This window comes from Podarcis tiliguerta (assembly GCF_965153285.1).
Source record: "Podarcis tiliguerta genome assembly, chromosome: 8".
In the NCBI taxonomy this organism is placed as follows: Eukaryota; Metazoa; Chordata; class Lepidosauria; order Squamata; family Lacertidae; genus Podarcis; species Podarcis tiliguerta.
In genome coordinates, this window is record NC_139541.1 from 37,654,299 (window position 1) to 37,681,838 (window position 27,540).

At 44.2% G+C, this 27,540-nt stretch overlaps 2 protein-coding genes across 15 annotated transcripts in view; one reads left to right on the forward strand and one right to left on the reverse strand.

Moving 5' to 3' along the window:
- Window positions 1-7,480: 7,480 nt before the first annotated feature.
- Window positions 7,481-25,684, forward strand: GINS2 (GINS complex subunit 2). 2 transcript variants are annotated; one of them, XR_014514139.1, is made up of 5 exons: window positions 7,481-7,800; window positions 9,985-10,099; window positions 11,008-11,107; window positions 19,673-20,358; window positions 20,660-25,684. XR_014514139.1 is itself a non-coding variant. In XM_083451984.1 (5 exons), exons 1-5 carry the CDS (start codon window positions 7,597-7,599, stop codon window positions 21,200-21,202), a joined length of 672 nt encoding a protein of 223 aa, XP_083308110.1. In that variant the 5' UTR covers window positions 7,481-7,596; the 3' UTR covers window positions 21,203-25,684. The 2 variants fall into 2 exon arrangements, 1 of the variants encoding a protein (XP_083308110.1); XM_083451984.1 differs by having other exon boundaries at window positions 19,673-19,799; window positions 21,077-25,684.
- The window catches only part of GSE1 (Gse1 coiled-coil protein), a 425,723-nt gene continuing 421,225 nt past the window's right edge, over window positions 23,043-27,540 (reverse strand). For all 13 annotated transcript variants that reach the window (XM_083451810.1, XM_083451805.1, XM_083451799.1 and 10 more), the window contains one exon: window positions 23,043-27,472. In XM_083451810.1, coding sequence (XP_083307936.1) covers window positions 27,338-27,472 — 135 coding nt within the window. In that variant the 3' untranslated portion in view covers window positions 23,043-27,337. The remainder of the gene's footprint in view (window positions 27,473-27,540) is intronic.

Below are 27,540 nucleotides of genomic sequence, written 5' to 3' on the forward strand. Positions count from 1 at the left end.
ATATTTATAAAGCATCATGGTTTTATTACACATAAAAATCTCCCACTTGGTTTTATGGACTGGTTGTCAATTCTTTTCAGATCAGGGTACATTAAACAAGAACAGTGTTTGGGAACTATTATCCTTCCTAGAGATCTGGCTAATCAGACCTGGATCCAGTGACAAAAAGGAGCCTTTCTGGGTGATTATGCGGTATTTTGCTATGTCAGGGATTAGTTAGCTGTGATTCTTGCACTGCAGGGGTTGGGCTAGATGATCCTTCTAACTCTGCAGTTCTATTATTCTAATTAAGAAGCAGCACATCACTAATCCCACAAACATAATGAATGGGGAGCAATAAAACAAACAGACCCCAAACTGAGAATCATCCTCTGGCTTGAATGGTCTTGGGAGGAGAGGATGATGGCTCCCCCCTCCCCCCCCCGCACGCGTTGCCTCTTCTTGGCCCCATTGCATTCATAATAGAAAGTTAATGTTGCATCTCAGCAGTCATGTTCTTGGGGCGCATTCTGTAATCCAGCTCAGAGGCGGACGAAGAAGAAGGCGGCTTACCATTTAAACGGTTGGTGTGAACTAGGAACCCCATCAAGGAAAAGGAAGGAAGTGTCTAGCCACTGCTTAATTCCCCACTCTCCAAATTATCTGACTTCCTCTAGCATGAACAATTATTATTACCTCAAAAGTGGGAGGAGCAGCACATGTGAATTGCCCCTTTGTCCAGTACCCTCGGCTACACCTAGACATGCACCCGCCTCTATTCTCCATCCAGTCAAGCAAAAACACGTACGGGGGAATGTGTGGAGCTGTTGAAGGGTGTGGCCTGGGGAGAATCCTGAGGGCCAGATAGGTCTGGAGGGCCACATTCAGACACTGGGTCTGATATTCCTCATCCTTTATTTACTCTGTTAAAGGTTCTTTGTAATCCACTGAGATGAGAGACACTGTCCAAAATCCAGCACTGTTGGGATACGGCTATAACTGTTCCAATAACAACACATAGCTGTGATCAAAGCATGTGATTTGTTCGGAAGTGAACGTGCTGCTGTTGCTAAGAGACCTCAAAGGCAGTTCAATTTCCTTCCACCACCCAGGTCCCTATCTTCTCTCCCCCCCCCCCCCCCCGGAAACAGAACAATATTTTAATTTGTCTGAATCTGCTCCCCCTTGAGGGATCAGCCACCTTGCACTAATCCACAGATAGCCTTCTTGCCAGAGCATTTGTGCTTATCTTAAAACACAACACAAGAAGAAGAAGAAAAAATCTGTGCTGCAAATTCTCTGGCGTCCTCAGCTTCCTTTTCAGCTACTTTGGAATAAAATTGCCTTTCTTATTTCTCAGCAACACAGGCTGAGAAAAACACTAATTAGGCTTTGTGAAGGAGGAAGGTGGACTCTAGGACCCTGTCAGAGTCCTCATGCCTTTCCCAAAGCCCTGCTTACCTGGCTTTGGCAAGGCATCACAAGGCTTGTGGGGCGAGGGCATCAGAGGTTTCTGAGGGCAGCCAAAAAAGGCCTTGAGGACTGGATGAGGCCCCCAGGCTATGTGTTGGACTGCCCTGGCCTAAACTGCAACTTCCTACAACTATGGCTGCATAATTTGCACTTTCCAAAACAATATATGAATCAAAGCACAGCCGTCCTCCAAAATCCACACTTCTCTGGATTTTGCAATGCACATCCAAGTAAAGCATATATGTACATAAGCAAAGTGTGCATTGGTGAAAGCAATATACAAAAATGCATTGCATTAGGAGACATGTAAATATTAGGGAATGTGTGCTCTGCAAAGAGGTGTATATTAAGCATCATTACATTCAGAAATGTGAATATGAGGAGAAAGTCACCCAGAAACGGTGGTGAATTTTCATGAGGACCTCTAAAAAAATATTCCCAAACTGTTGTGGAAATGTGGAGAACTGCTTAAGGCTGGGGAAATGAGAAAAGGAGAGAGATTGACAGATTAGTCTCTAATAGTGACTATGGCAGACTGGGCACTATATCAAGCATAGAAAATCCTATTTGGTGGTCTGCAAACATGGCTCAGCTGTTATGTGTGTGTGGGGGGGGGGTGTTAATCCAGCTGTTCCCATCATTTCAAACCATCCCATGCTTCCAGTAAGGTATAAATAGCATTTTGGTTGGGGTTTCTTCCACCATCACCTTTTTCTCCACCCCTGCCCCCCTGTGGATTCTAAACTAAATGAAACTAAACTAAAACAGGAAGGGAGAAGGTAAACAAACAGTGAGACTGATAGATTGAATCCCATGAAAATCAGTATCATTTGCAAACCAGACCATTCCACCTGACCCCCAGCTGCACATACACAGAGCGACAACATGGTCTGCTGAAAGAATATGTTAGTTGAGGCTTTGCAACAAGGAACAGGGTTCATCTGAAGCCTCTGGGAAGGGTGTGTGTGTGTGGGTGTGTGTGTGTGGGTGTGTAGGGGGAGGGTGTAAAAACAGATGGAAATTTAATTTTTTAATGGCAGCAGCAGATGGCAAAAGACACCAAAGTGTATTCACACCATGTCAGAGCTGTTTATAGGCTGCCTGGCTACACTGCAGTGCATTCCAATCGGGTTTAGATTATTGCTCCCCAGAGACAGGCAGGCGATTGGCTTTTGAAGAGCAGTGTATTATTTTCCCTGTGTACAAATCCTGGAAATAAAAAAATTAACTATAGTTGCGGAAGCGGATGAGGGAAAGATTTAAAATAAGCTATGTGAGGATCAGAAATCCGCTGGGCATCGTTCCCTAGGGAAGGGCAGGGGGAAATAAAGAATTGCCAGCTTGTAGTTTTATTTGACTGGTCTGGTTCCTGTGCCCTTAACCATTGCTCAGACATGCCAAAATACATGCAGGTGCATCTCCTCACCCCGCAAACTTCCCACACCATCGCTAAGATCAGCGCTTGAAGAAATATCCTTCTTTGGAACCCAGCCAAAGCCAATGATACAAACCCAAGCAATTTGTGCAAATGGACTTACCATGCACAGAGCTGCTCAATTTGTAAGATTGATGCTGGGTGAGATATTTGAGAGTTTTTGTTTTGTTTCGGAGAGAAAGAGGGTTGCCTGGTATGTTTTCTCACCCCAGATTCTGCACAAAGCAAGCCTTCTTTTGCCATCCTCTGCCCAAGAAATTTGATGGAACAGACGGAGCAGTGCATGCCAGCCAGGGGTGGGTGTAAGAGGAGAGTCGAGGAAGCCTGGAAATAGGGCAGGCTGATGACAACAAAGCAGAGGTTGGAAGGGAAAGGAGGGCAACTTGCATGCTGAAGGTCCAGGTTCAATCCCCGGCACCTTCAGGTAGCACTGGGAAAGACTGCTGCCTGAAACCTAGAGAGTTGCTGCCAGTCAGTTTTAACAATACTGAGCTAGATGAATGGGGTGTGTGTGTGTGTGTGTGTGTGTGTATACAGAGAGAGAGAGTACTTGCAATAGCTCAGGGATAGAGCACCTGCATTGTGCACAGGTGGTCTCAGGATCAATTCCCAGAATCTCCTGGTAGGGCTGGGAACTCAGGAGAGCTGCTGTCAGTCAGTGAAGAGAATACTAAGCTGGATGGACCAATGATAGAATTCAGTATAAGGCAGCTTCTTGTGTTCTTGCTTGACATGCGCTGGTTCACTGTCTCTTCATGACTGCTCATTGGTTATTCTAAGTTGAACCTTGCATTGAAAAGAGGCTTCTGACTTTAGCATTGGTAAATCTCAAAGTCATGCCATAGGCTTTCCTAGCCCTTATCCTTGTAATGGGGCAGGAGAACTGCGGGGGGGGGGGATCACATCTGGCAACCAATGTGCCCCTAGGGTTTCAGTTAGTACATGGGTAGATGAGTCATAAAAAGCCCAGGACACAAATTTTCATAGCCCTCTAGTAGCACTGATGATTTGCTAGAAACAATGTATTTAGCCTTAACTCTGGAAGTATATACTCAATTCTAACCAAACTAAGCCTCCTTTTTAGACTCATCTACCCATATACTAGCGGGACGTGGGTGGCGCTGTGGGTTAAACCACAGAGCCTAGGGCTTGCCGATCAGAAGGTCAGCAGTTTGAATCCCCGTGACGGGGTGAGCTCCCGTTGCTCAGTCCCTGCTCCTGCCAACCTAGCAGTTCGAAAGCACGTCAAAGTGCAAGTAGATAAATAGGTACCACTCTGGCAGGAAGGTAAATGGCATTTCTGTGCGCTGCTCTGGTTCGCCAGAAACGGCTTAGTCATGCTGGCCATTTGACCTGGAAGTTGTACGCCGGCTCCCTTGGCCTGTAAAGCAAGATGAGCGCCGCAACCCCAGAGTCGGTCACGACTGGACCTAATGGTCAGGGGTCCCTTTACCTTTACCTTACCCATATACTATCTGAAACCAAAGGGGCATTTTGGTGCTGCTAATGCAGCTCTTTGACGTCACCCCCAGAGGCACACTCCACTTTCTCTCAAGACAGATGGAAGCCAACATCAACTTTTGTTATGCTTGTAATTACATATTTTCTCATGTTGTAAGTCAACCACCTCGAGCATGGTTTTAACTATGGAAAGGTGACATACAAATAAAATGATGGATGGATGTATGGACTTTTTTGTTTGTTTGTTTGTTTAAACGGGTTGAATGGAGACCTTATCTGCTTTAACCAAGATGATGAAATTTTCTAATTTTAGGGGCTTGTGGGGAAGGGACTGAATAGACACCCGAAGGGCTGATCCAGACATAACAAGACATTTCAGTCTCAGGAACAGAAGGAAGATTATAGTTACCTTCCCAACTCTCCAATCATAATCACTTATAATCTTTATTAATGCAACACAAAGATGAAATGATAAGATCTAAGGTGACAAGAGGGATCACCTCCCACCCCCTCAAAAGTATTATTTAGGAGGCAGTGACTATTACCTCAGACCCCGATCCTTCTTAATTCACTCCCTGTTGCATCAAGGTTTGTGCTACAGCAGAGATATAAAGGCAGAAGAATAAAGCAGTATTTTGAAGAGGATTGCATGGATGGGCTATTAAATAGACCTGTCACAGCTAATATTGTTGGAAGGCTTTCAGTTTCCATGGCGACAGTCTAACTGCTCAGTTGACAATGCTCTAAATCACTCTTCAGTGAAAGCCACCCTTTCCCCTCTTTCCCTCCTTGACTCAGAACTTTGGACATTAATATCTCTCTGAAGACTGCCTAAAGATTGTTGTGTCGTTATTTATCCCTTCAACAATTCCTGGTTGTTGTTTTCAGGGAAAACATATGGAAGTTTACTTAGCGAGTGAATTAATTTTAACACCCATTGGTGCATGCACTTTGCACATGAAAACAGAGTGCATAGTGGTGCTCTGCCTGAGACAAGCCTGTCACAAGTGCTGGCAGCGACCCATCTATAAGATGCAGCTTTTTTCTGCATCTGAAGTGCTGTTTTCCATCAAAAGCAAGTTGAATCTTGTGCATAGCAGTGGGTGCTCATCATTGAGTTGCTGCAAGCTTGGTCTTATGCAGGCTTTTCAGTGTGCTTTCCTGTGACCACCGCAAGCCGCTGCCATTGTAGGAACAAAACTTTGATGGACAAGTGCAAGGGGGACTGCACACAGTGGGTGCAACCATGCAGCAGTTTCCACCCTTGCCAACTTGAGAGCCACCACAGAAAATGCCCTGTCACACACTGCCACCGCCTCTTGAACCCCACCCAGTGACAGAATATAAGCCCTCCTGGATCAGGCCCGTAGCCCATCAAGTCCAGCACCCATTTCTCAGTGGCCAGCCGGATGCCAATGAAAAGCCTGTGAACCAGACCTGAGTGCAACAGCGCTCTCTTTGATTGTGATTCCTAGCAACTGGTATTCAGAGGTTATCACCTCCTACAGTGGACATAGCCATCACAATAAACTTATCCCCCATGAATTTGCTCTAGTCAATATATGTATTGTACTTGTTTTTACATATGGAATTGCACCATATTGTCTTTATTGTATTGTGAAATCAATTCAAGTCGCTTCGTAAGAAGAGTTTCATAAGTGAAATTAAAAATAGTCTCTTTTAAAGTCACCACAGTTGGGGGCCAGCACTACATCATGTGGGAAATGAACCTTGCGAAATGTGTGTAAAGACACAGGAATGGTGCTTTGAAATTGCAAAGTTGTGCTTTTAGTTTCTTTCCTGCCAGATCCCTGTCATCTGGTAATCGTGTGCTTCAGGGGTTCCTCAATAACAAGATGTCAATGAAATGATTTTCAAACACTTTATTTAACAAATAGAAATCTTAAATAAAGCAAAAAAAGCAATGGCATGCAATGAGATTAATCATATTTTCCAGCAAATATCACAAGAAACAAGAAATGAAGAAGCTCCCATGGAATATGCTTTGTCCAATGGTTACCAATCTTGTCCTGCAATGTGAAACTAGAACATAATGTTATGAGTTGGGGAGCAGGGGAGGAAGAAGGTTGCATGTGAGATCCTACTAACCCCTGGACCAAGCAAGTGCTAAATATAAACCAGGATAGCTTCCTGTGTTGAGGCTATAGCCCATGATGGGCCATTAAAGAAACAAAGAAAAGGGGTGTGAGATTGCATATGGATAGACTTCCTCATCCAGCTCCTGGTTAGAAGGATGAAGCCAGCTCCTGGTTAGAAGGATGGTACAGTGGTACCTCTGGTTACGTACTTAATTTGTTCCAGAGGTCTGTTCTTAACCTGAAACTGTTCTTAACCTGAAGCACCACTTTAGCTAATGGGGCCTCCCGCTGCTGCCGCGCCACCGGAGCACGATTTTTGTTCTCATCCTGAAGCAAAGTTCTTAACCCGAGGTACTATTTCTGGGTTAGCGGAGTCTGTAACCTGAAGCGTCTGTAACCTGAAGTGTCTGTAACCCGAGCTACCACTGTACATTATTTACAGTCCCGCCTGATTCTGCTTCCCTACTGGAACCTGATTGGGCTGCTCCTGCAGGCCAATCAGGTTGTTGCATTCTAGGATCCAACCTGCCTATTCTAGGATCCAAGCTTAGTACACAACAGGCACCAATTAAACACCCCAGCCTTGTGGCGTGCGAGTGAGGGGGTGGAATATCCCGCACTTTTCATAGGAAGCAGCAGCTGGGATTGAACAGAGCTTGCTCTTGGTAGCCAATCAGTTCCAGGGGGTGATACCTCAGGCGGGGAACGAGCGCGGAAAGAAAAGTCGGAGACTTTCCTATCGTAGGGAGTAGGCGGGCGGCGCTCTTGTGTTGCCTGAATGACATGCGCCACTACCGGGGGAGGGGGTGGGGGTGGGGGCAAGTAGGGAGGATTGTGCGCGCGAGAACCTTTCAAATGACGAAGAGAGGGTAGCGGGCGGGCTTGTTTTTCCACACCAACCAATGAGGGACTCCCTTAACTCAGGGCGCGAATGAGCGCGCGAACAAAGAGGCAGAGACTTTTCATACCGTAAGCGGTAGGCGGGTCCTTGCTTCTGCTCTCTGGCCAATCGCAGGCTCTACTACCTCAGACCGGGAGAGGAAACTATGCGCGCGAAAGAGACTTACCTATAATAACGGAGAGGGCGTAGTGGGTGGGGCTTGTTTTCCCCCCCTCAACCAATGAGAGGCGTAGTCACCTCAGCGTCTCATGGTCGCGAGCGCTGAGACGGCGCGGTTTTTGCTTCTTCCGCCGTCCCCTCACGGTGCTCCCGGGGCGGTTTTGAGGCCTAGCTTCTGCCAGGTCGCCTCTTTTCGTCTTCCGATGGATCCCGCCGAGGCCGAGTTCCTGGCCGAGCAGGAGCTGGTCACCATTATACCCAACTTCAGCATGGACCGGATTTACCTCATTGGGGTGGGTCGGCGGCGGAGGGAGCCCGGCTGGCGGGACGTCGGAGGCGGGTAGTCATGAAATGCCGACCGAGGTCGAAGTGTGAGGAAGAGAACATTATGGGATGGAAGCAAAGGGGATAAGAAAGAAGTGGGGCGGCCGGCGTGGGGTGGGAGATCAGCGTTTAAAAGACGAAATCGTGGAGCGGAGGGCGGGGGCTTGCGGTTAATAGTAATGTTTTATTAACAGTGTAGTTGTGCTATATATTCCGCTAATAAGTACCTCGAACGAAAAAAATGGCGGGAAAAGCACACCCAATAGTAGTTACTTTTATTACTGCTTATGCCTCGCCTTTGAATAACGCAGGCAGCTCTTGAAAAGAGGGAAGAAGCAATGAAAAAACGCACGACTCCTAGCACCTTATCGAAACAAAACGCTTAAAAAATGGAAGATTTGAAATTATCAGTACATGGTCATTGAGCAAGAGTCAACTTTATTCAAATCATATTAAGCAATAAAAAGAGAGCCTTACTTCGCTTTGGAAGACAGTGTTGTAGCCAACGAAGTGCTACTCAGAGTAGACCCATTGAAATTAATGAATCCAAGTTGCATCAATTTATTGCCTTTTTAATTTCAGCAGGTCTACTGTGTGTATGACTTAACGTTGGCTACAGTACTAATAAATCTGTTACAGCTTTATAGTTTACTTTTCACCATGCAGTCCCAATACAAAGTTGCATACCTCTTTAAACAACACACTAGCCGCATTGTTCTGCATAACAACACCAATAGATTGTAAACACGAACACAAAAGCATCAGGAACACTGCAGAGTGAGTGGTGTGCTGGACTTGGCCTCTGCTGGGGCTAGATGCAGCTCTGAAGCTCTGAAAGGAGTACATTCCACAACTTGGGGGCCATCCCAGAGAAGCTCCTTCCATGTACCACCACCCCACAAGCTTAACAGGATGGTGAAACAGCCTGCTGGACATTCCTGCAGATCTTAAGACAGGTTTATAAGGGAGGGTGTGCTCTTTATTTTGGGACTGCAGATTGCTTAGGGCTTTATGTGCCAGTGCAAGAGCCATGAATTGGGATGTCTTCCCTTCTTGGCATTGTGTTAAAACACACCTGAATGTTCCAGACCAGCAAATGGCTAAAACTTCAGCATCTGTAGAGGTGGTCACATTTTCTGATGGTCAGTTAAGCAAGGGCATTTGATTAGCAGCACCTGTCTGCTACTTAGCCTCTTAATTCCTATGGAAGCAGTAAGGGTGTACCTAGTTTTCCACACATGTCTTCTCCATTTTAACTTTATTTTTGTTAAATAAATAATGACACGGTGTAATATGTTTTGTTATTCATCTGTTCTTCATTATGTAATTTTAAGACCTGCTAAGAAACAGATGATTGTTATTTTGCTCTGACATGTAAAACCACAGAATTCAAAGAGGGTGTACTTTCTTTTCCCCATGACTGTACTTGGGTGTTGCAAAACATTCTCTTTTTGCTACAGTTGGGAAATAATGTGTGTTGCAGTTATCCCACATTTTAGGATACAAATCCTTTGAAGGTGGCTTTAAAGAAATTATTAAACAACTTTAAAAAACAACAAGCAATATCAACATTTTCAAAACCATCAGGATATTTCCCACAAGACAGTTTATTGTATTGTAGGGGAGACAGAGAGCAGGTTGATAATGACTTTGCCTGACTCCCATTTCTCCTGCAGTGCTCCATACGTGGTCATGTCTTTTGAATATATTAAAGAATAAACATCTCAGATGAAATGAGGGAATAACCTATTTGTGGTCACTGAGAATATAGCTATATCTGAATGGAAACACATTGGCTACTCCTGCAGTAGACAGTGCTGTACTTTATGGACCATTGACCAACTTAATTATAATATAGCTTTGAATTATTCCCTGAAAATTCAGCTTAGTCACTTCTCCCCAGAAATGAAGCTTAACAAGCAGTTAAAGAGATTAGAATTGCAAAAAAAAAAAAAGGACTTTTCCTTGTGGTGGTATACATGCTTTGTATTCAAAAGGTTTGAGGTGTTATTCCTACGCATCTCTAGGCAGGGCTGGCAAAAAGTCGTGTATGAAACAATGGAGAGTTTCTCCCATGCAATGTCAAGTCCTTGAGCTAGATACAGTTATACAAGGCAGCTTCTTATGCACCTCATTGTGAATGTCTCACTTAGGGGGACTTGGGTCCCTTTAATCCTGGGCTGCCTGTGGATGTGCCTCTCTGGCTGGCTATCAACCTAAAGCAAAGACAGAAGTGTCGACTTATACCTCCAGAATGGATGGATGTAGGTAAGAACTATCACCTGCAAGTAAATTATTAACTGTGAGTGGCCTCTCATAGGAGTTGGATCTTTGCTGCTTGAGTTGAAGTTATTTCTCAATTGCTAGAATATCTTTAATTGCTTTTAAATTTTGTTTACCTGGCTATCCATCCACATTTATCGCTGCATCTCAGCATAGGTTTTAAAAATTATGATTGAACGTTACAGTTTCTAAAGTTCTTAACTTCTTATTAATGTTTTAAAAATAATGTACTTTTTTCAAAAATAGAAAGCTATACTAATTTCAGCAATATGTGATATAGGCAGTGCTCTAATTCTTCTTACACACACACACACACACACATATATATATATATATATATATATATATAAAACACACTTACACACAAACACACACACTGCTGTATCAAAAATATATCAACTGTTTACAACAATATAAAAAAGTAAGTTTAACAAGTGAATTCTAAGACATCAAGAATTATGATTATATTAGTGTGTTTTAACCTTGATTTCAAATATGTGTTTTCATGGCAAATTATTATGTTTGTTCACAAAGGTCTGTAGTAGTGAGATGATTGCTCATTCATGTTAAGCACAACTCTACCTAACTTGCCGACTTGTGCTATTATCACACCAGGCTTTTTGAGTCTTGATGGAGAATGGCTTCACAATAGAGGTGCTGATTCCTTTAGGAGCCCTAGTAGTACTGTTACCGAACATGACAGCATGCTAGCTAGACTAACAGATTCCTGTTAATAATTTTTCATTGCTGAAGCTCCTCCATGGGAATGCTGTCTCCTCTTTATGCAGTGTATTGATGAAGTGGTTGTTCTTGCAGGATTTATTTCTGCTGGAAGCAGGAAATTACAACATCTAGTTCTTTGTATACCATATCTCTTTTTGATCACTTTCTAGAAAAACTGGAGCAAATTCGGGATCAGGAACGCAAGGAAGATACTTTCACTCCAATGCCTAGCCCATTCTACATGGAAATAACAAAGTTGTTGCTGAACTAGTGAGTGTTTTTTGATTGATTTAGAAAATGTATCCTGATATTCCAATGTATTTGCCTATCTCAGGGTAGCTTACAGTTAAAAGCCAAATCATTCCATGAAAGGAATCCCCACTGGCAAGATTTCTAGTTGACAGTTCTAATATGAACAAACAGTTTAGTGAACAAACCATTTAGGGTCACATTGGATTTCATCAAGATGATGGCTAATTTTATATATGAGAGAATGACAGCCAGAAGGGAACATTAAATGAACATTGGCCAGAGTGCTTATCAAATGCAGATGTTTGCGTCTATTAGTATGGTGCTTAACTTTTGTTGTAATGGCAGTATATCTCTCTTCTGTAACCTTTAGCTTCAAAACTAGGTTGACACAGAGTTCAATATTCTCATGCAATAATGTAGAATTCAGCTCATCCAGTGTTTTGTAGCTTCAGCATATGTAGCATATGGGGAAAATAAACAACAACTGCTTTAGAAGCTGATGAATATTGCTTATGTCCATCAATTTATGAAATGAGCATACAAAGTGACAATTTGTCAGGACTGGTCGTTGTCCTCTTCAGATCACCACACAAACACTTCTTGTTCTTTTATAACTTTTTATTGCGTATTAACAAAACAATCTTATAAACGGTTCTTAACTATTCTTCCTCAGAGTCACTTATTTCAGATACCTTCTGAGCTCTGCTTCTCCATGACCAGCCACCCTCAAAATGGCGAAGGCACCTTTCCCTTCGCTTTCCCGCTCTTTTTTCTAACCTCCTGGCTAGAGCTGGCCTGTATCTCCCCTCCTCCGAATCTGAGCTAGAACTTAACCCTTGCCTTTCCTGTGAACAGCCGGTCCCTCCCTGTTGTTCCTCTTGCTCCCTTTCTATTAGATGCACTGCTCTCCCTCCCCCCTTGGGGAATGCTTTCTCCCTCTGAGAAACTGGAAACTTCTAACTCTTCCCTGACATCACCCCTTCCCCTAAGCCCCCCTTCCTCCTCTTCGCTCTCCTCTGTTTCTGAAGGACCGAACCCTATGAACTCTTCCTCGCTATCTGTCTCTTCAAAAATTTCTTGAAGATGCCAGTTATGGGGTTTTGGCTTGTGGGGATATTTTCTATGAAATTCTCTCTGCAATTCCGGAACGTTAATTTTTTCTGTTGGTTCCCATGAGTTCTCAGATTCATCTAACCCTTTCCATGCAACCAAATACTGTAATTTCCTCCTACTTATTCTTGAGTCTAATATCTCTTCCACTTCAGCCTCCTCTTCCCCCATCATGGTGGGGAAAGGAGGCGGTTCCCTTGAAATTTGATACTTATGTGCTGGTACAAACACTGACAATAAAGATCTATGAAAAACAGGGTGTATTCTCATATTTTCAGGTAAATGAAGGTTGAAAGCGACTGGGTTAATTTGAGCCTTTACTTGGAAAGGTCCCAATCTCCTTGGTTCTAGCTTTTTACACCTCCCTCGTATTGGTAGTCCCTTGGTAGACAGCCATACCCAGCTCCCTACTTGGATTTCTTCCCCAACTCGCCGGTGCCTGTCTGCAGCTCTCTTGTAAGCCTCTTTAGCTTCTTCCAAATCCTCTTTCAATATCTCATGAATGCACCTCAACTCCTCTATCATTTGTTCTGCTGCTGGTACTGCTAACTGCTCCTCTTGACCTGGGAATGCCCTTGGGTGCAAGCCATAGTTTGCCACAAATGGGGCTCTGCCCATAGACACATGCATTGCATTATTATACGCAAACTCTGCTAGACTCAACTTCTCTAACCACCTGCTCTGCTGATAACCAGCATAACACCTCAGATATTGTTGTAGTGTTGCATTCGTTCTTTCAGCTTCCCCATTGGTTTGCGGGTGTCCCGCCGACGTGAGGCTTGGCTCCACATCTAGTAACTGCATTAACCTCTTCCAAAATTGTGATGTAAATTGGGTCCCTCTATCTGAAATAATTTGTGATGGCAAACCATGCAACCTAAAAATATTATCTAAAAACATCTTTGCAGTTTCCTGTGCGGTCGGAATTTTGGTACATGGTATGAAATGTGCCATCTTGGTTAGCATGTCAACCACCACAAAGATCACTGTTTGCCTATGGGATGATGGTAGATCCGTTATAAAATCCATAGACACCACATCCCAAGGCCTTCCCGGCGTGGGCATAGGTTGCAACAACCCTGCGGGAGCTGCTCTGGGTGCCTTGGCTCGTTGACATACTTCACAACCTCTTACATATTGTGTTACTTCCTCCCTCAACTTTGGCCACCAGAACTGCCGTGTGATCTGATACAGGGTCTTTTCTCTACCATAATGTCCTGCAGTCGGGTTATCATGATGTTGCCTCAACACTTTACCTCTTAATTCACCTGCAGGTACATACAGCACCCCTCTCCTGTACAACAATCCATCTTTTTCTTTGAAACCTTCCTCTTCCCCTCTACCTTTTCTCAGTTCCTCCATTTTCTTTTGTGCAAACTCATCTGTTACTGTCAATCGCTGGAATTCCCTGCCGTCCACTACTACTGCTGCACACCCCCACTGATCCGATCTCAGCATTTCTCGCAACTTGGGAGGTGCTTCCCCTTCCATATACTCAGGTTTGCGCGATAGCGCATCTGCACAAACGTTTTGATGCCCAGGTATATACTCAATCCTAAAATTAAACCCAGCAAAAAACTCCGCCCACCTAATTTGCCTTTGGTTTAGCTGTCTAGCAGTTCTCCAATACTCTAAATTCTTATGATCTGTTTGTACCACCACCTGATGTGACGCCCTTTCCAAAAAATGTCTCCACACTTTAAAGGCAGCATGCACAGCTAAAAGTTCCTTATCAAATATGGTGTAGTTTTGTTCTGATTGATTTAATTTTCTAGAGTAGAAGGCACAGGGTCTCCAGTCCCCTTCCTTGTCCTGTTGCAGCAGAATGGCCCCAATAGCCCTATCAGAGGCGTCAGTTTCTACCTTCATACGTTTACTTGGATCTAGGTGCATAAGATATTTTTCTGAAGCAAACACTGCCTTTAGTTTATCAAAGGCCTTCTGTGCTTCCTCAGACCATCTGAATGGCCCCATGCCTCTTAGACAATCAGTCAGTGGCGTTGTGATTTTGGAGTAATTACCTATTAATTTACGATAGAAATTAGCAAATCCTAAAAACCTCTGTAGATCTTTCTTAGTCTTAGGTGCCTCCCATTTCACCACTGCCTGAACTTTACTGGGGTCCATGTGCACCCCTTTGTGGGAAATGCAATATCCCAGGAACTCCACCTTTTGTGTATGGAACTTACACTTCTCTAACTTCACGTATAACCTGTTGGTCCTCAATCTCTCTAACACCTGCGTGACATGTTTTACGTGTTCCTCCATGCTTTCACTATAAAGAGGTCATCTACCGTATTTTTCGCCCTATTGGACGCACCGGCCCATAGGACGCACCTAGTTTTCAGGGGGGGAAATCAAGGGAAAAAATATGATTTCCCCCCCGCAGCTCTGGGAGCAGCGGACAGGCTGCACGCAGCCTGTGCGCTACTCCAAGACCTTCTCCCTGCTTTTGCGGGAGGTGGAGGAATCCCCCCACCTCCCCCAAAAGCCCACAGGAGCCGTGCGCGACTCCTGTGGGCTTTTCGACCAGGAGGGGAAAGGGACTGAAATGGCCAGTCAGTCCCTTCTCCCTCCTCGGGAAAAGCCCCCAAGAGCGGCGCACTCTTCAAAGGGTTCGTGGCTCCTGCTGGCTTTTCTACGAGGTGGGGGAATTCCCCCACCTCCTAGAAAAGGCAGCAGAAGCCAGGGAACCCCTTTAAAGAGTGTGCGGCTTTTGCCTCCTTTTGCGGGAGGTGGGGGAATTCCTCCGTCTCCCGCAAAAGCCCACAGGAGGGAGAAGGGACGGACTCAGCCAGTCAGTCCCTTCTCCCTCCTCGGGGAAAAGCCCCCAAGAGCGGCGCGCTCTACAAAGGGTTCGTGGCTGCTGCTGGCTTTTGCGGGAGATGGGGGAATTCCCCCACCTCCTAGAAAAGGCAGCAGAAGCCAGGGAACCCCTTTAAAGAGTGTGCGGCTTTTGCCTCCTTTTGCGGGAGGTGGGGGAATTCCCCCATCTCCCGCAAAAGCCCACAGGAGAAGGGACGGACTCAGCCAGTCAGTCCCTTCTCCCTCCTCGGGGAAAAGCCCCCAAGAGCGGCGCGCTATTCAAAGGGTTCGTGGCTCCTGCTGGCTTTTCTACGAGGTGGGGGAATTCCCCCACCTCCTAGAAAAGGCAGCAGAAGCCAGGGAACCCCTTTAAAGAGCGTGCGGCTTTTGCCTCCTTTTGCGGGAGGTGGGGGAATTCCCCAATCTCCCGCAAAAGCCCACAGGAGGGAGAAGGGACGGACTCCAGTCAGTCCCTTCTCCCTCCTTGGGGAAAAGCCCCCAAGAGGGGCGCGCTCTTCAAAGGGTGCGCGGCTCTTGCGGGCTTTTCTGCGAGTGGGGGAATTCCCCCACCTCCTAGAAAAGCCAGCAGAAGCCACAGAGCCCCTTTAAAGAGCGCGCAGCTTTTGCCTGCTTTTGTGGGAGGTGGGGGAATTCCCCCATCTCCCGCAAAAGCCCACAGGAGGGTTGGAGAGTAGGGGGAAGGCGTCGCGCGCCTTCCTGCTGCCCCCCATCCTCTGGGGCTGACGACGGGGGAAGCGCTCCTTCCCCCCCCCCCGCCAGCCTCCAAGCCGGGTTGGAGGGTAGCGGGAAGGCGTCGCGCGCCTTCCTGCTGCCCCCCATCCTCTGGGGCTGACGATGGGGGAAGCGCTCTTTTCCCCCCGCCAGCCTCCAAGCCGGGTTGGAGGGTAGCGGGAAGGCGTCACGCGCCTTCCTGCTGCCCCCCATCCTCTGGGGCTGACGACGGGGGAAGCGCTCCTTTCCCCCCCACCAGCCTCAAAGCCGGGTTGGAGGGTAGCAGGAAGGCGTCGCGCGCCTTCCTGCTGCCCCCCATCCTCTGGGGCTGACGACGGGGGAAGCGCTCCTTTCCCCCCCCCGCCAGCCTCCAAGCCGGGTTGGAGGGTAGCCGGAAGGCGTTGCGCGCCTTCCTGCTGCCCCCCATCCTCTGGGGCTGACGATGGGGGAAGCGCTCCTTTCCCCCCCACCAGCCTCAAAGCCGGGTTGGAGGGTAGCAGGAAGGCGTCGCGCGCCTTCCTGCTGCCCCCCATCCTCTGGGGCTGACGATGGAGGAGGCGCTGCTTTCCCCCCCGCCAGCCTCCAAGCCGGGTTGGAGGGTAGTGGGAAGGCGTCGCGCGCCTTCCCGCTGCCCCCCATCCTCTGGGGCTGGCGATGGAGGAGGCGCTGCTTTCCCCCACGGCCAGCCTCAAAGAGCAGACTCTCCTGGCTCCAGCGGAAGCAGCGCATAGCCTCCAGAGCACAGGCTTTGGAGGCTTCGCGTTGCTATCGCTGAAGCCAAGGAGCCTGCATTCGCCCCATAAGACGCACACACATTTCCCCTTCATTTTTGGAGGGGGAAAAGTGTGTCTTATAGGGCGAAAAATACGGTAAATAAGAGACACAGAACTGATCCAGTATACCTGCTAAGACGTGGTTGATGAAGGTTTGAAATACCCCTGAGCCATTTTGCAAGCCAAAAGGCATTACCAAGAATTCAAATGCACCATACTTAGTACAAAAGCTGGTTTTCCACTCATCCCCTTCTCTGACCCTTATCAGATTATATGCTCCTCGTAGATCAAGCTTGGTAAAGACTTTGGCTGACCTTACTCTCTCTAAGAGGTCATCTATACGTGGCAGTGGGCACACGCGAGGCTTCATTTGGCTGTTAAGGATTCTGAAGTCACATACTAATCTCGGTGCCCCTTCCTCCCCTTTCTTTTTGACAAAAAAGACGGGAGCACCCCCCGAGGCTGTGGACTCTCTAATAAAAACTCTCTGCAAATTCTTTTGCAGGAACTCCCTCAATGCTGCAGATTCTACTTCCGACATGGCATATATCTTGCTTGGTGGCAACTGTGCCCCAGGGACTAGATCTATCTTGCAATCATAGGGCCTATGTGGTGGAAGTTTATCCGCTTCTTTTTCACAAAAAACATCCCGATAAGCAATATATTGTGACGGAATCTCACTTTCATTCCCCATCAACTTCCCTTCTACCTCTGTTCCCATTACTTCCACTGAGATTTTTCCCTTTTGCCCCAAACAATGTGTCATACAATAAATCGAACCAAAACCCAAAGACCTTTGATGCCAGGCAATCCCCGGTTTGTGACGATTGAGCCAACTCATGCCCAGCACCATCGGGTGTCCAGCTAGTTTGGTCACATGAAATGCCCTGGTCTCTGAGTGATGACCAATATCCAGTCTCATTGGTGGAGTCTCATAAGTCATTGACAGTAGCGGTCTGCCGTCGATTGTTTTCATTCGCAGTGGGAAATTCAAAGGTAACAAAGCGATTTTGTGTTCCTGTACCAATTTCTGGTCTATGAAATCTGCTGACGCTCCTGAGTCTAACAGCGCCTCTACCTGGACCCTGTGTCCATTGGGTAGTTGTAGTTGCACCTTCACCGTTAGTCCTGGGATAGGTGGTTCTGCGTGAGAGCCTTCTATTGCTTTTCCACCCGGCTGCAAGCTCCCATTTCCAGCCGGGGACATTCGTTTCCCTGATGCAGTTCCTTTGGGCAATTGTCTTCTCCCATGTCTGCTCCAGATAGAGACTCCCATCCTTTACGATTGCGACATTGTCGTGCTAGATGCCCTGGTTTTCCACAGACGAAGCAACGCCTCATGTCTCTTCCTCTCCCTGCATTTCCTCCTATCATGGAAGAGGTAGTAACTTTGAGGGGTCTGGCTGCTCCTAATTCCATGGGCTCTGGCCGCTCTCGTCCTGGCATGTTGCCCCCTCTGCTCTCTGTACTTTCGATAATATTGTTTTCCTGCCACCGTGGTTGCCATTGTTCCTTCTTTTCACTAGCCCTCCGTTCCACGCATAGGCTCAATTGCAGGCACGTTCGGACCAGAGAATCCAAGGAACTAGGTTCTGGCATTTGGGCCAATTGGTCTAAAATCTCATTATTCAGTCCTTCCCTAAAAAGGGCTGCAACTGTTGGGGAATTCAGATCCCATTTTAATTTCTGCACCAGCAAACTAAAGTTGGACCAATAAACTCCCACAGTGTCTTTTCCTTGTCTCATTCTCAACAGCTGCCTAGCTGTGGTTACTTCATGCGCAGGGTCTAAGAAAATCGTGTCTAGATACTGCAGAAAAATTTGTAAATTTCCTAGGGTGGCATCCCTTCGAGATATTAGGGGTATAACACAGTCCTTAGCCCTCCCTTCCAAGAAATTAATCACATAAGCAACCTTCTCTTGCTCCGATTGAAATTCTTTATCCTTTATCTCAATTATGTAAGAAATTTTTGTCTTGAAAGGCATGTATTCAGAGCTTTCTCCCTTGAAGCTACGTGGACGTACAGTAAATGTTTTGCTCATTCTATCTCCACACGTTGCTTGAAGCATGGTTCTATGTTCTCCCAGTGCTGCTGATAGTATGTCGACTTGACTTTTCAACTGTAAGTTCTGTTGCCATAAGTCCTGTAATGTTAGCTGGAGCGCTGGGGTTTCTCCTTGCCCAACTGGCGCCACAGCTCCCTCCATTTTGGCTTCTCCTTCTTTACATATAGTGAAGAGGTGCAGAGCAGAAGGTATTCTGTCAGGACTGGTCGTTGTCCTCTTCAGATCACCACACAAACGCTTCTTGTTCTTTTATAACTTTTTATTGCGTATTAACAAAACAATCTTATAAACGGTTCTTAACTATTCTTCCTCAGAGTCACTTATTTCAGATACCTTCTGAGCTCTGCTTCTCCATGACCAGCCACCCTCAAAATGGCGAAGGCACCTTTCCCTTTGCTTTCCCGCTCTTTTTTCTAACCTCCTGGCTAGAGCTGGCCTGTATCTCCCCTCCTCCGAATCTGAGCTAGAACTTAACCCTTGCCTTTCCTGTGAACAGCCGGTCCCTCCCTGTTGTTCCTCTTGCTCCCTTCTATTAGATGCACTGCTCTCCCTCCCCCCTTGGGGAATGCTTTCTCCCTCTGAGAAACTGGAAACTTCTAACTCTTCCCTGACACAATTGTTCTTTAGTAGCCTATTCTAGGAATGTAGAAAGCTTACCTTTTAAAGAGTCAGGCCACTGGTCCATTTAGCTCAGTATTTTCTGCACCGATTGGCAGTGGCTTTCTTATCTTGCTTATTTCACATTAATGTTTTAGATTCAGATAGGTAGCAGTGTTGGTCTGACGCAGTCAAAATATCTGGTATCTGGTACACAGGTATCTGAAGAAGTGTGCATGCACACGAAAGCTTATACCCAGAACAAACTTAGTTGGTCTCTTAAGATGCTAGTGGACAATATATATGTTTTAATTAGTTTTAGAATATGTAGTGCTGTTTTAATATGTTGTGATGGTATAGTGGAAGGTAGTTTTGAAATACTTATAAAATATCTAGAGGTGCCAGGGATTGAATCTGGCACCATTTGCATGTAAAGCAGATGCTCTACCATTGAAGTACAGTTCTTCACCCATTCTGATAACTTTCCCTTCTCCATTAGTGCTGTGGACAATATTCCAAAGGCAGATGAGATCCGAACATTGGTTAAGGATACCTGGGACACTCGAATTGCAAAACTCCGGTTGTCTGCTGATAGCTTTGTTAGACAGCAGGAAGCTCATGCCAGGGTAAGAGGAATCTGTGATGAGTTGCTAAGTTTTGTAGTGTAGTACATGAAAATATATGAGTAGTGCATGTTCAAGCAGTGTGTTGTGGGAGTCATCTAAAATTGATTGTGAAAGTGGCAACAGTTTCCTAGTTAGCAAGAAATGGTGGCAGCAGGTCTGGATTTTTGTGTTTTGATTGCTGCTCTTTTGACACTGATTTATACTTGCAAGCATTGTATAGTCTTTTGCATGAATGTTTGCAATTTTGCTTTGAATGTTATGAATCACCTGTGCACTGAATCTTACTTATTGAATGATGATATGCACTGATCTTGCCATTATGTACAGCACTAGAGAGCTCCAGTCAAATGCATCTTGCTGCTAAGATGCATGAAGCAAGTCTGTTCTTGAAATACTTGTGCACATTTGTAGATGTGCTCCCTTAATCTGTATTATGTGAAACCACCCTATTTTCTAGTTTGGTTCCATATCAGGATGTTGGGACATATACTGTATAAACATCATGTATGTATGTATTTGAAACAGTTCAGATACTACAGCAGCCTTTCCCAACCCTGATGTTTTAACTACAACTCTTACCACATCCCTGTTTGTTTGTTTGTTTGTTTGTTTGTTTGTTTGTTTGTTTGTCAGGCTGGCTAGGTCTGATGGTAGCTGTAGTCTAAAACAACTCAAGGGAGCCAGGTTGGGGAAGGCTGCACTGCAGGATTTTTTCATGTGGCTGGTGTCCCATTACTACCCCCTTCTCCCAAATTCTGTGAGCAGAAATTCTATATGGAACACAACAACTGGACTGGATTAGTGGGCTATCTTTGCTGTAGTCCTGTTTGAAATATTTGGGGACAATTTTCAAGACTGAGAATTCAGGAGGAAATAAATGTATACATCAGGGATGGGGAACCTGTGGCCCTATAGATGTTCCTGGACTCTACCTCCCATCAGCCCCAGGCAATGTGTCAATTTTCATGGATGATGGGAGCTGAGAATCCCAACAATTAAAGGGTCACAGGTTTACCATCCTTGGGGTAAGTGAAACTAGGGGATCTCTTCCCCTAGTCAATAAAAACACAATCTAATCTTACATGTTTTTGGAAGATTATGCATAAATGTCACTAAGCCCTGGCCTTGCAATTATGTGAACTAGAAACATGTTTACGGAAACTATTGAGGGGTACAACCACATTCTGTTATTCCTTACGTGACCACATAACTATGTAATTTTTTTTACAAATCTTGTGCTTATTGTTTTGTAACATTTGTTCCTTCTCTCTTATAAGCTGGATAATCTGACTCTAATGGAGATCAACACTACTGGGGCTTTCCTTACTCAAGCTTTAGATCATATGTACAAGCTCCGTACAAATCTCCAGCCTGGAGAAAGTTCCCAGTCTCAGGACTTTTGACAACCGAAATCTTCCATGAAATACATTCTGACGTTCTGCTTCTCAGCAGTTTTTCCTGAGCTTTAGGCAGCTGCCTCAGTAAAATATTGGTCTCCAGTACTCCTATAAGATTGTATTGAAGGCAAAGACGATGTCAGGGGAAGGTTCAGTATAACATATCCTTTTGTGGACAAATACTGGAAAACTAAGGCTGATCCTGTCTGCCAGGAACACAGGGGTTTGTATCTATCCTCAGCAATTGGGGTGCACAGCCTTTTTTGACAATAGCTCTCCTCAGCAAACAGATGATCCTGTGCAACAGTCCTCTCAGTTCCTGCGTGACTGTCATTCCAAGGTGAATTGGCTGCAGCTCTTTGCAGTTGTCTTGCTACTTTGTTGGATTGCTTTACTCTCAGTCTTAAAACTAGAAGAAAATGAATTGATCCTTCTCCACAGGATCCACTTCCTCAGTGGGCCCTTATTTTCAGATGCCTCTGGGAAAGATGACAGAGTGAGACTATTTTATACACCTGGCTGCACAGCACTCCTGTGCGCCTGCCTGGGGAGTGATAACCCATCTTTCCAGCAGGGCACTGTGTGCTTCCACTGTGATATCACTTACTGCAGTCTATTTGTCAACTGTCCTCAAGAGATAAAGGATCCTCTCTGGTTGCTTTGTCAGCAACCACTGAAGTGAACTGCTTTGTGTATGTGTGTCTGGGAAAGTGAGAACATGTGCCTTGTTTCTGTTTTTCACAGAGTAAATCGATTTGTTTTGTGTACCTGCATTTTATCTCTGCTGTAGACTCTTTGCTCTAAATTTCCTAAAGCCAGTCACTTGCTAGTCAGAATCTACCCCATTTTAATTATGTAGGTATTCACTGGCTGTTAGGACTCAGGTCCTCAGTCATACAGTGAGTGCTCCTACCTGTCTGGTTTGTAACCTTTATAGCTGTTGGTAGGGGCGGAAGGGAAGAAAATAATAAAGAGGAGGGTATAGTCCAAATACTGTTATGTTGACACTTGGCAATGAGGCAGATTCTTAACTAGATTGCAGTAAAGTGTACATTGTTTAGGCAGCAACACACTGACCTCTGCTGGCTGGCTGCAAGATACTTGATCATTAAAGTAGTTTTTCAAAAAGTAATGTGATTTTGAACCTTTTATTGCAATGTTTTTAAATTTTTTTTTGAAATGCTTGATATTTTCATAATGCAGAGTCCCAGTGCAAGCTCAACCTGTTATTTTTTTTCATTTGCAATATAAAAAATGTAGGAGAGGTTAAATTTGTTGGAAATTCACACCAACACTGAAGAAACTATGTAGTGACAAAGTAACATTATTGATGATGGTGTTAGATGTTGCTTGTAATGGGAGAATATATACCATACCACTTCAACAATCTTAAATGCATACTACTTTAATCTGTAACAATCTTTGCCTTGTTTGAGGAATCCATTAATCATACTTACTTCATGCAAAATCATGATTTCTAACTGTTTGTTCCTTCAATAGCATCTTCTGCCATATTTTGTGCTCTCTAGTATTACTTAGTGCTGACTTGTGAGCTAGTTCAGCTTAGTGCTAGCTTTTGGAATTCATGTCCTAGGGTGGCTGTGTATGTTCTAGCCCCTGCAAGTTTCTAGCTTGCCTGCTCATCCAAGTGGGGAATAAACAACTAGCTTAGTGTATAGTTGGGGCAATGGCAGTATGATGCCTTAATAGTGAATACTGTATAAAATGCCAAATTGTGTTGAAAGGTTTGATCTGTGTCTTTAAGCATAGTTAACACTTCAAATTTTAATTTATACACAGTCGGTGTAGTTTCCATCCACCACTGGGGCTGCTGGGAAAATAATCCTTTGTCATGATTTAGGAACATTTTATTTTTTGGATGTTGTCAGAAATTACAGCAATATATTCATAAATACCTAATTACTACATTCAACAAATATATTACATTACATTAAATTCAAACAAGTACACTTAAAACAGGTTTATTTTGTCTCACAGCATCTAAACTGCCCCAGCCAGTCTGGGCTTTATCCTCCTGCTCTCCCTTCATGCTCTGTGTTTAGTTGCTTGAGAAATTCTGCACCTCTTATAACAACAACCAGTCAGCATGGCCCTGGGGGCAACAGAGAGCAAATGGGGTAGTCTTGAGAATTTAAGCAGTGGGCCAGAAAGTTGGGGACGGATGGGGTAGGTGGGAGAAGGAATTGACTCCCATCATTGTAGAAAAGAAGAGAATGTTTTGAAAGATGGGTTGCTCCAAGATGGGATACTGTAGTTTTCATACTAGCACCTCCTAACCTCTCTGCCTTCATGCTTTTTTTGCATTGTTTGAGGGAAAGACATACGTATTTCAGACAACGCAGGCTTGTTCTAAATGGGAAATTGTGACTGATCTGGCAGCTTGTGTACCACTGAATCTGGATTTGAATTCAACTGAGTTTGAGTAAGTGCACATTCATTATTTACTCTTGTATGTAGATATATAGAAATCAAGCCAATTGGCTCTAATGTGTGTCCTTAAACAGCACATGTTGGGCTTGTAAAAGCTGGAGCAGCGTGGTGCAAGCATCTTCCCATATAGTCTAGCCTACATTCTGCTCAGTTGAAAGAAAAAGATACACATAATAGTGCAATTACATTTAGAAAAATGAGTGCAATGGCCTTCTCCTTCCTATGCCTATCTCCCCCTGCCCCTGTCCATTGCCAACACTAGGATATAAAAGCTGTAATCTACACTGACTTGAAAGACACTGCTACTGCAACAATTTGATAGACATGGTATGGAAATATCATCCAAATTACCCTCAATTAACACTCAACCTTGATAGCTTGAAAGTGGATGTATAATTATTTGGACAGAAATAAATTAGTAGAGCCATTAGTGTTTTATCCCATCTTTGTTCCCGTAACACCTTCCTAATTAAATTATGACTTTCTATATTACCACCACCCCTTAGGTTTATCTGACAATGCCAGCTTGTTGCCTTCTGTCAATACTTCACATAAATACTTTACTCTGGTCATATATTGAAACCTGAATGGCCAGAATGAGCACTGAAACTACTGCACACTGAGTTTTCCTGTGGTCCCTTATTTTGATACATTTCAGCTGACCTAAGGGGGTGTGACTAAAATAAGTTTTTAAGGTGTAATTTTGTATTCTGCTTTTTTGGCAAGACCTATTTTATGGAATGAAATAGTATTAACGACAATCAGGTAATTTTTTTCCTTTGAAGGCAAATGGGTGATAATGACCTAACATCATTCAGAGGGGGAAATATGAGTGACTTTTACATTTTTCTGCTCTTTTCTTTCATGCTCCAATAGAGCCGATTGTCTCAGTACATCAGGGAAGGATATTCAGAATACTATTACAGAAACTGGCAGCTTTAGCTGTTTGAAGGATCACTTGCTAATGTGAAAAAAAAAATCTCTTTCTGCATTCAGGAAGAGGACATTGTGTCACACAGGTCCATAAATTTGCTCTAGGTTTCTTTCTTGTTATAATAGATAAACTTTCTTCTGGAGGCTGGTCAGGGCTTTGGTATTCTTAAGAGTTGCATAGAAAAGGGAATTGTGGCAGGTGTAGGTTTGTCACACAGTGGTGAGGAAACTGCACCAGCTGAATTTACTTCTAAGCAGCTATTTAAAAGGATAGAAGCATTGTTTTACTTTGCATCTGGCCACTGTAGAGTCCTACAAGAGCACACCCGCTTGCCTTTCATTGTCATTATTCGGGGAAAGAGAATTTTTAATAGCAACAGCAAAAAGCATTGCACATCAGCTACTAAAATTATAAAATGCAAAGAGGCTGACAAAATTCAGTGAACCTTGACTATAAAGGTGCTACAAATCCCCGGGTTATATATTCTTGGTCAAAATATTGTGCTTTTGCCACACATTCTGCAAATATTGGTTGGTGAGGCCTTGAATAGTTAAGGCAAAGGAGGAAACAATTTTAAACTTGGGAGGGCTGGGCCTTGCTTGTGTATATAATCCCCTCAAGTGTGAAAGATCAGTGCACATAAAATCATGTGGCTGATCCTTTACAATATTGATTCTAGGCTTCCCTTAAAGGGACGTAGATTAATCTAACAGTGCTTCCATACATCACAAAAGACTGGTGTTGCCAGACTGATAAACAAAGCAAAGGGAGAACCTGCTTTGTCAGGCAAGGCTTTAAAAATCAAAGCTTTGAGCTTTTTTAGAGCATGTTTGCAGACCAGATCAGTTGGTGAATGGATGTCTGGCTTATCCACCTTGCCTTTAATTTCTAGTGCTGCCAATTTAAAATTTAAATGCATGGATTATAAGGAAGGATAGCAAAACCACCTGCTAGGACTGTGTATGAAAATGTTGTTTAATACTTAAGTATGGAAAGAAAACACTAATCCAAACTAGCTCTTGATAACCAGTCAGAGGAGTCCTAAATTTTGGCAGGAGCTACATGGGCCAAATAAGACATGACTTGGGTAAAACTTTTTTCTTTTTCTTTTTAAATCTCTCTTACCTGGATTTAGTACAAGGCTGAGGGGCCCCAACACATTGGACCTAGGAGCCTGGGACCTATTTTTAGTGTATGTGACCCTCCTGCTGCAGGAGTGCATGGCATGTGAATAACATGACCATGTGGATAAGCCAACTGAATGCTGTGCAAACTGCACTGGCAGTCAGGTATGAAAGACCCATGAAATCGACCCTCGTGGTCTCATGTACACATGCATTCTTGTGGAACAGGGTCACACTGTGCCAGAAGTAGCTTCTGTGCTACTGGGTCTGTATATGAAGCAGGTTGGAAACAGACAGCTTCAGGCACAGATCACAGTATTTTTCTTCCTTTGTATTAACTGTTTGCTGTTTTTGGAATAATGTTTCCTTCTTTGGAAGCCTCACATAATAGTGCTACGATTTTGAGTGGTGTTGGTTAAAGGAACAATGCCAATTATTGTCCACTAATGTTGATAGTGTAGTCCCTAAGATCTTCTCTCAATAGCAACAGATCATATGACATTCAGTATTCCAAGTGCTTGAAGAAAAAAAGGGTAGCAGGGCAGGGGAAAATGGGGAAAAGAAACTCCAGTTGCGCAGGAGAATTTACTGTACCAGAAACTGGTGCTATGCATCGCAAAATGCCTAAGTGATAGCACGTGCCCCAGTGGAAAGCTTTTTCCTTAAAATTCTTTTAAAAAAACATTTCAATATTTTTTTCATGTCCTGACCAGCAGCAGTACAAACACTAAAAGCAAGCTATCTTTTTGCCAAAAAGAAAAAAAAGCAGAAACATATTGAAAATGGCAAGCTTTTTATAACAATAATTAAAGTAATAAAAACATACAAAACATTTTTAAATATATACACAGTACAAGGCTGAAGCACCTTTTTCACTCTTTAATTGTAAAATCTTTGTATGAAAATTCTACCCACTGGGGTACATAATCTGTGTGTGTTGTATGTATATCACTGTTCTGTACATCCTCCCCTCCCCAGTAATAAAAAGGTACCTTCAGTTTATTTATTCACTTTTATTTTTCAAGTGAAATGCATTTCCAGCAAAAAGCTGATAGATGCATGGGAAGTCAAGTTTGGAAGCTGCATTTTCTTCTGCTAGGCCTACTACTCTGCAGATAATTATTTCTGTATCCAAAATATCCAGATTATTCTAACAAAAACTGATGTGTACCTTGTCTCCTCTTGGATTGAGAAACTGTATTTCAGAAATAAAATGGGCAGATTCCAAAGTATAGCAATTGAACTTATATGGCAACAAAAAGGAGCATATGTATGGAGATAATCCCGGCCCCTTCAACGGGAGATGGATGTTAGTGTCATTGGTGGAATCTCTGGATTAAAAACAGTATTTTAAAAAGGCAGAAGAGGAAGCAGAAGGAAAATAACCCTTTCAAATTTAACCAAAACTAGAGTCCTTCTAAGCAAGTTACTCGCAGGCTTAAAAAGATTCAGTTGCATCTTTTCAAGAGATGGGTTTGGATTTTCCTGGATTCCACGGTCCATTGCTCCATGCATGGCACATTCTCTTTTATTTTTAAGCTTCAAACCTCCCAGTGAAAAATATTAAATATTCCAGGTAATAAAATAGATTATTATTTCTATACTATATGTTCGGCCTAGTACAAGGGAGTGTCACCTGGGATACCCCTTGAAGTAACTTCTAGACCACTGCATTGCAGGCAACGCAAGGCACTTTCTCAAGTGATCTAGTTCGGCCTGAAGTCGTTCCCTTTCAGAGACAATCTTCTGCTTCTGGTTCCTTAGTTCCTGCACAGGAAGAGAAGAGACATTTCAAGTAACATGATTAGTATAACCACAATAATGGATTTTGTTCC

What these genes read in the sequence shown, in the direction of transcription:
- GINS2 (XM_083451984.1), top strand. Translation starts at nt 7,597, where the DNA reads ATGGTCGCGAGCGCTGAGACGGCGCGGTTTTTGCTTCTTCCGCCGTCC. An exon ending in ACCGGATTTACCTCATTGGG is followed by an intron (nt 7,801 to 9,984) that starts GTGGGTCGGCGG and finishes TGTCTCACTTAG; the next exon opens with GGGGACTTGGGTCCCTTTAA. An exon ending in ACAAAGTTGTTGCTGAACTA is followed by an intron (nt 11,108 to 19,672) that starts GTGAGTGTTTTT and finishes CTTCTCCATTAG; the next exon opens with TGCTGTGGACAATATTCCAA.